This window comes from Osmerus eperlanus, chromosome 11 (genome assembly GCF_963692335.1).
Source record: "Osmerus eperlanus chromosome 11, fOsmEpe2.1, whole genome shotgun sequence".
In the NCBI taxonomy this organism is placed as follows: domain Eukaryota; kingdom Metazoa; phylum Chordata; class Actinopteri; order Osmeriformes; family Osmeridae; genus Osmerus; species Osmerus eperlanus.
In genome coordinates, this window is record NC_085028.1 from 4,112,625 (window position 1) to 4,119,559 (window position 6,935).

The window sequence follows — 6,935 nt, forward strand, 5'->3', positions numbered from 1 at the left end:
TAGATGAAAAATGCATTCCACTGCATTGTTCAATTGTTTTTTTACCCAAACGAATACCCCTGTTTCTATATGTATTACTTGTGTGTTTTAAATGAAGAAAAAGACAGCAGAGATTTTACAACCATTTAATTGGCATTTTCTATACCAACCATTACACAGACACAGCTACAAAAAACTGAGAAAACTGTACATTGGTACATAAATCCTAAAACCACATGAGAATGTTGCTACTTTGGGTATGTTCACTTGTGATCTTAAGTGAAATTACAGTCATTTGTTTAACAGTATATCCCAGAAGGATATTCTAGAGCCAGTATGTTTAACACTGTATTGTGTGTGACGTTAATTAGCTTGGCTAACAACACCCCAGTCCATTTAATCATCCTCACAATGTACCGTTACATACTGCATATCGAAATAATGAAAAACCTACTTTCACAGCAGCTATACAAATGTTATTGCCAAACAGAGACAAGAACCATTTCACATAATGCACGGGTCTGACAAAGAAATCCAGTACTAGTGAGTATGATTAACCAAAAAAGGGAAAAATAACTGCATGGATAAAGGAGTTAATATTCATAGAGAAAAGTTTTAACAGTCAGCCCCCTCCCCCTGTCCTACACCCCCATTATAAACAAAAAAGTATTAGCCCCCCCTGCCCCCACCACAATACAGGTTACTTACACAGTCCCTCATATAGCCTATGGAATGTTAGTCTTAGGCAACCTCTCCTAGTTGAACAACAAATTCCTGATATTGGCATGATTGCATGTTTTAGCTCCAACCTGTCCCCTCCCCTTGTTGAAAACAAAATTAGACAATAAAGAAAAAAAGAAACATTGACCACACAATGACCATAACATTTCTTTCAGAGATGTGTAAGTGTGGGATACAACGGAGACAATCTCCAAATGTCTTTTTTTTTTCGTATAAAAAACAAAACAAAAAATAAAAATGTGTTTCTACATTCATACTACTAAAAAACCTGTTTTGTTTTTTTAAGAAAATAGTTGATAAAAATATCCTCTGCATTGTACAAGAAAGGAGGTACAGGGAGCACTGGTGACCAGGCAGTTACTCTGCCTCCTCCTCTGCCTCCTCCTCTGCCTCCTCCTCTGCCTCCTCCTCCTCCTCTTTCTGCTCGGGCTCATCGGCCTCCTCAGCTTCTGGCTCCTCTGCTGCTGGTGCCTCCTGGAGGAGAGAAGAGGACATTTGTCAAATGTGACCGTGTGTTGTGACTACAACCCTACTACCCCCCCTGTGTAGAAATGAGCCATTGGGTCTCACCTCCTCCTCAGCCTTGGCCTCTCCGTTCTCTGCTGGGGCCTCTTCCTCTTCCTCCTCCTCCGGCTCTTCCTTCTTCTCGGGTTTGGCCTTCACTACTTCCTTTGCCTTTTTGGGTTTAGCGGGTGACTTCTGTGGCTATGAAACCCACAACATTCATAAGCTATGGTACAAAGCCTCTGTAGAAATGAATGTTTCTATAGGGGTTGGGGAGAGCTGACTTTGACATTAAAATAGAAATTTACCTTTGCCTTTGCCTTGGGCTCTGCCTGAGGTTTCTGCAAAAAGTTATTATCAGATTAGTGGTCACATTGAACATGCATATGCAGCATATACCTGTATTTTCTCTGGCATCATAAACAATTATGAACTTACAGATGACAGCCTCTGGGATCGCCTCTTTGGCTGGTGAAAAACAAAATTAAGTCAGTTATTAAGAAAAACAAAAGCAAGTGTCAATAACACAGGCACCATAGTAATAAAAAAATTATATCTCAAAGAATGAAATACTAACCTCCACCTCAGTTTCATTATTAGCCTGTGGAGGGAGGGAAAAACAAGGACAGAATCTTAGTAAACCAAGAACAGCCCCCACATTCGCGAGTGTGGATAAGTGGGTGTGTAATGCAAGGGGGGATGGGCTCACATGGCTTGCCCCCCACACCCCCCAAATTAAAGAAGAATTATGTAATCTAGAAGTGGGTGGGGGAGGGGCACTTTTCGCATTGACAATACAACAGCCCGCCATATGGCTTCTTATAATCACGATGCAAAATACAGCCTTTATTCAAATTGTTCTATTAAACGTGAATGTGCAACAGAAAGTATATTGCACAGACAAAACACAATAAACATACAGGCTGTAATACGGCCCCGCCCCCTGTGATTTTTCATTCAACACACGTTTTTTTTTTCTCTCTCTCATGAACTCATCCAACGCTACGTACCAATGTACTATATGTTCCCGCCATTTGTTCTATTTAATTACTGATTCGCTTCAAATCAGTTTTCCTAACCCTATTGATTTACCAAATTGCATAATCCGAAATTCGTAGCACACCGAACGAATATGCCCAGTTTTTTGTAATTAAAATAACGCTGTTAACATTTCACCAATTGCAATGAGTTTTCCCTCGATACACTTTTTTTTGCCATTTTAGCACGGTACGATCAATAGGCCACTGCTGTGGAAACCGATGCTTTTCGAACGTGCAATAGCTGCCATGACACCAGTAGACTGTACCCTTACCAAGAGAGCCATAGGGTGTCGCGCATTACAATACGCTTTACTGCACATAGGTCAAGAAGTGGTCGCTATAGAATCTATCTTCATATCAAATATGAAAAATACCCATACCGTTATAACGTTGGAAATCAAATTATATATATCTAGCAAATCTGGAAGCTCAAAAAATACCTACCACAGCTTGTTTTACGCACGAATTTATACGATAGCAACATGCACATCGTTGGTGGGTTACACCCCTTTGTCTGATCTCATTTCTGAGAAGGCTAATTAAGCTACTTTGAGTTAGGGATCTGATACATGGAATAAATTATATATACGTTCGTGTAGATTGCACAAAAAATACATCTACACCGGTTGTAAGATCCTAAATACGCGAGTCAGTTGGGTGATCAAATGTTACAGTGCGCTAAGTAAAAAGGCGCCACTTCCATATCAACAGGACAGACACATGAAAAACCTCCCGACTCTCTTAAAAAAGGTCTAACAGTGTATTAAACATTGTTAAGAGTGCATGCCCATGCAAATTTTAGAGTATTTAGAATTTTTTGCAGTGTGAAATGATAGCCTACATTGTAAATTAGCTTGAAATCAAAGATGTACAATGTACACATTTCAACTTACTTTGTTTCTTTTCGGCATGGTTGCTTAGCTTGTTTTGTCTAGAGGACAGAGCACAAATACGACTTAAAATATGAAAATTGAGTGAGCTAGCCTACTGAGCGTGAACAGTGTAACTCAGTCAGTACCTCCAGATCCAGAACACACTGTAACTTACTAACATAAATGTTCTATCAGCACAGGAACTAGCTCAAACCGGATTGGATCCCCCCTCTGTATATTGTATTCCTTATCCTACCAACCTGACGGGCAACACAAATTCTCCGCCCCTTGTTGCCATGATTGGCTTTAAGGTCTAGGCAACACAGTTTTAAACCATAGCAAGTTACCTGTGTGGATAGGAAAGTATGCCAATCAGACTCCAACTCTCCCTTTTTTATAAAGGGGTGGGGAATAGAAATCAAAAGTTGTGTTGTTGGTTAGTGTGGCTGTAAGACTGCAGAAAGCTTAAAAAATAGTAATACAAAAAACATACTGGAATTTTAGATGGCTATCCATTTGTAAACTCAAATAGGCTAGCCTACACATTACATATTTGCCTACAAGTCAATGTCAATAAATCATATCGGTTTAATCTTCGATCTTGCGTTCAACTATTTGTATATTTTTCTTGAATCGAAAAATTTAATGAGAATGCATATAGCTTTGCTAAGTGTTTTTTATCGTGGCGCAGGCCATTGTGTCATTTTCTGACGAGCACATCTGCTGCAGCAGGACAGGGTGCAACAAAGGTAGCTAGCAAGACGGGATAAAGAAAAATGGCGACTGGGTACGCTTGGTTCCTAGTGCTGGGGTCGGTCTTTTTATGCAATATCGTCAAATCATTTTTACCGACTATATCTTCCTTCGTAAGTAAGGTTTATTTTGGCCATTCAGAGTGTGTTCATCAGAGGTTATCTGGCGTTTAAAAATCCCGGCATCTAGAGCTATTTGTCTACTGTAGGCTACTGTTCGACTGTAGACGACACATTCTGCTAAACCGATACCCTCTCTTACCTCCATTGCTAGCTAGTCTATCAAACTGATAGTTTGTAACAGTTAGGAGGGCGTGGTCGAGTTGGGACAATGTTCCTCAGACACCAATGCAAACACATGTACCTCCAATGTTATCTTTAGCTAAGTTTTCTATAAATTCATTTTTTTCGTTATTTGTTTGTCACACTATTGTTTTTCGCCGCCAATGTGCAATCATTATGCTTGTGTCTTGTTCTGAAAATGTATTCAGTTAGCTTACAGTAACTGCGAACAAAATTCCAGGGCTGCTGCCTTCCAAATTTCATAACCTAAACAAATAGCTACTAGTCAAGGTAACGCTTCTGCTTACTAGGCTACGTGCTTCTACGGCATTTGCCACATTGTTTACGTATGTGTTCTGACGCTGTGCTGAAATAGATTACTCAATCTCTCATCCATGATGTAGCGGAAATAAATGATAAATAATCCCTGGGTTGTACATTATTGTATGCATACTGATAGGTATTGGTTAAAAGTGTTCTGAACCTGCACTAAGGGGACAGATTTTCAGGCAAAGTAGGGGTATATAAGCATTCCATTGGCACATTGATACAAAAACGTATTGGTTGATTTTACATTGAGGACTTATTATTGATAATATCATTTCTCATTTGTGTGTTGGAATATCCAGCTTTCAAAGGTCCTACAAAAAGATGCGGAGCAGGAGAGAGAGATGAGGGCTGAGATCCAGGACATGAAGAGGGAACACTCCTCCATCAGCATGATGGATGAGTTTGCCAGATATGCCAGACTAGAGCGCAAGATCAACAAAATGACTGATAAACTGAAGACCCATGGTAAGAGGCATCCACCATACAGTACATCAACCAAGAAACTAAATAAAAATGTGTTTTTCCATCAAAGAGTTATCATGTATGTAACCGCCAACTGCCTTCATAGCTCAGTGGCACCATATAAATATAGGGGAAAAAAGCGGGAAACCCAGCTGACTCACAAGTCAAGGGTTTTCAAACTGCTGCGTGGCCTAACACATTAGAACACCAAGTGTGGGAAGTGGCAGGTGGGGTTTGGATAACACATTGAGGGGGGGCTCGTGGTGCAGCTGCTGTCTGTTGCAGTCCCTCATTGTCAGCCCCAGCGCTGTACCCTATAGAAACAGGAAATGTAGATCTCCATTACAAGGCACACACAAGACAGACGCTTGGTTAACTTATTTAAGTTTTCTCTCGAGCCATTAGGTGATAGTGTTGTAAACGTTGTCGTCGCGTAATGATTTAGGTAAATCTACATGCTTAACTTTGGCAAAACTACACATGAAGCTTACTCGAACCTCAACCGCCACCATGAGACCTAGATGTATGGTACATATAGTATGCTTTTTTCCCTCCTTTCAGAAAAACCGCCTCCCCTCCTACTGTATGCTCCGCCCTAACAGCTGTAACTGACTCTTCTGTGTTTCTATACCAACTGTTCCTCAAGCAAGCAACCCTATATTCCCACAACCAAATAGCTCACAGATGTACATGCATTTTATTTATTTTTTTATAGTATAATTTTTCTCTGGAATTTTCAAAATGATTCCCAACATGTGACATGTATGGCTTATTTGTCTTTTTCGCTCCTCCCTTGACCTGTACAACACAAAGAATCCACTCTTCTGATGTCACATACTGTCAGTACAATGAGGAATACAAAATAAAAAATGCAGTATGAATAAAACATAAATGTATGGAATACAGTCCATTATGATATTGCTATGCCTTAATCGCTTTTTTCCCCCTCTTACAGTCAAGTCAAGAACAGCACAACAAGCCAAAATGAAATGGGTGGTGAATATAGTATTTTACATTCTGCAGGTAGGTTTGGAACACTAGAAAATACAGGAACAAAATTAAATAAATGAAGAGCATGGTAACCTTTGAGTCATACTTTTCGTGTTGCTAGGCTGCTCTGATGATCTCGCTGATTTGGAAGTATTATGTGGACCCTGTGACCGTGGTGCCTAGCAAGTGGATTGCTCCATTGGAGCGTCTGGTAGCCTTCCCTACTGGAGTAGCAGGTTAGTGAGATTACAGACTAAAACCAAATCTACTTTCGAATATAGATAGCTTGAGGCCTGTTCCCTTTTGTTAAAATCACAGTATTAAATGTTAATGTATTGAGGAATTTAAGGGTTCAGATTTGAATTCACAGTACTTTTCCATTTTAAGCTTTTATAGTTCAGAAGAAAACCACGACATGTTTCTTTCACCTAACAAGCAATTGGCACAGAACTACATTGAGTTCAAAGCCTGCCATGTTGAATGCAAATGACTATTCTGCTCCCTTTTGAACACAGACAGCACATATTTGCTCTGTGTCTTTCTGTCAGTTTCCATCTTAACCAAGCCTTTGTCTCATCTCAGGTGGAGTTGGAATCACATGCTGGCTGGTGGTGTGCAACAAAGTGGTTTCAATTGGCCTCCATGCCGTTAGCTAAGGAACATTCTTCTTTAATGTCATTGCTATCTCTCAGTACTCAGAGTAAATGTTCAGGCAGTGTAAGTGATAAGCGCCATGTTGATAAACTTCATCGGCAAAGCTTTGTTAGAAAACACTCAAACTCATATCTTACATTGTCTTATGTTGCCAGGATGATTGCACTCGGTTTTAGAAAATTGCTACCTGATGCAGATTGTTTTCTGAAGTCTTAAGTTTGCATTATGTTTTTTGACGTTCTGAATTGCTGTGACAATGCCATTGTTTATTTAATACAAATGCATAAGTAAAGATGTTTAAAACATGGCTTTGTCATGTTTTAAGTCAT

At 39.8% G+C, this 6,935-nt stretch overlaps 2 protein-coding genes across 4 annotated transcripts; one reads left to right on the forward strand and one right to left on the reverse strand.

Moving 5' to 3' along the window:
- Positions 1–111: 111 nt before the first annotated feature.
- hmgn1a (high mobility group nucleosome binding domain 1a) lies at positions 112–3,405 on the reverse strand. Of its 3 annotated transcripts, none has more exons than XM_062473800.1 (7): positions 3,312–3,405; positions 3,158–3,195; positions 1,802–1,825; positions 1,663–1,692; positions 1,533–1,565; positions 1,291–1,425; positions 112–1,194 (listed from the first exon to the last, which is right to left on the reverse strand). In XM_062473800.1, exons 2-7 carry the CDS (start codon positions 3,173–3,175, stop codon positions 1,078–1,080), a joined length of 357 nt encoding a protein of 118 aa, XP_062329784.1. In that variant the 5' UTR covers positions 3,176–3,195; positions 3,312–3,405; the 3' UTR covers positions 112–1,077. The 3 variants fall into 3 exon arrangements, with proteins under 3 accessions (XP_062329784.1, XP_062329786.1, XP_062329785.1); XM_062473802.1 differs by having other exon boundaries at positions 3,316–3,381; XM_062473801.1 differs by having other exon boundaries at positions 3,283–3,373.
- Positions 3,406–3,840: 435 nt separating this feature from the next.
- Positions 3,841–6,913, forward strand: get1 (guided entry of tail-anchored proteins factor 1). The gene is made up of 5 exons (XM_062473799.1): positions 3,841–4,002; positions 4,800–4,965; positions 5,918–5,985; positions 6,074–6,188; positions 6,535–6,913. Exons 1-5 carry the CDS (start codon positions 3,913–3,915, stop codon positions 6,606–6,608), a joined length of 513 nt encoding a protein of 170 aa, XP_062329783.1. The 5' UTR covers positions 3,841–3,912; the 3' UTR covers positions 6,609–6,913.
- The last annotated feature ends 22 nt before the right edge of the window (positions 6,914–6,935 follow it).

Coding starts and splice junctions, on each gene's coding strand:
- get1 (XM_062473799.1), top strand. CDS start 3,913: ATGGCGACTGGGTACGCTTGGTTCCTAGTGCTGGGGTCGGTCTTTTTA. Junction 4,003..4,799: donor TACCGACTATATCTTCCTTC/GTAAGTAAGGTT, acceptor TGGAATATCCAG/CTTTCAAAGGTCCTACAAAA. Junction 5,986..6,073: donor TAGTATTTTACATTCTGCAG/GTAGGTTTGGAA, acceptor TCGTGTTGCTAG/GCTGCTCTGATGATCTCGCT.
- hmgn1a (XM_062473800.1), bottom strand. Junction 1,566..1,662: donor GATCCCAGAGGCTGTCATCT/GTAAGTTCATAA, acceptor AACTTTTTGCAG/AAACCTCAGGCAGAGCCCAA. Junction 1,426..1,532: donor AGCCCAAGGCAAAGGCAAAG/GTAAATTTCTAT, acceptor TGGGTTTCATAG/CCACAGAAGTCACCCGCTAA.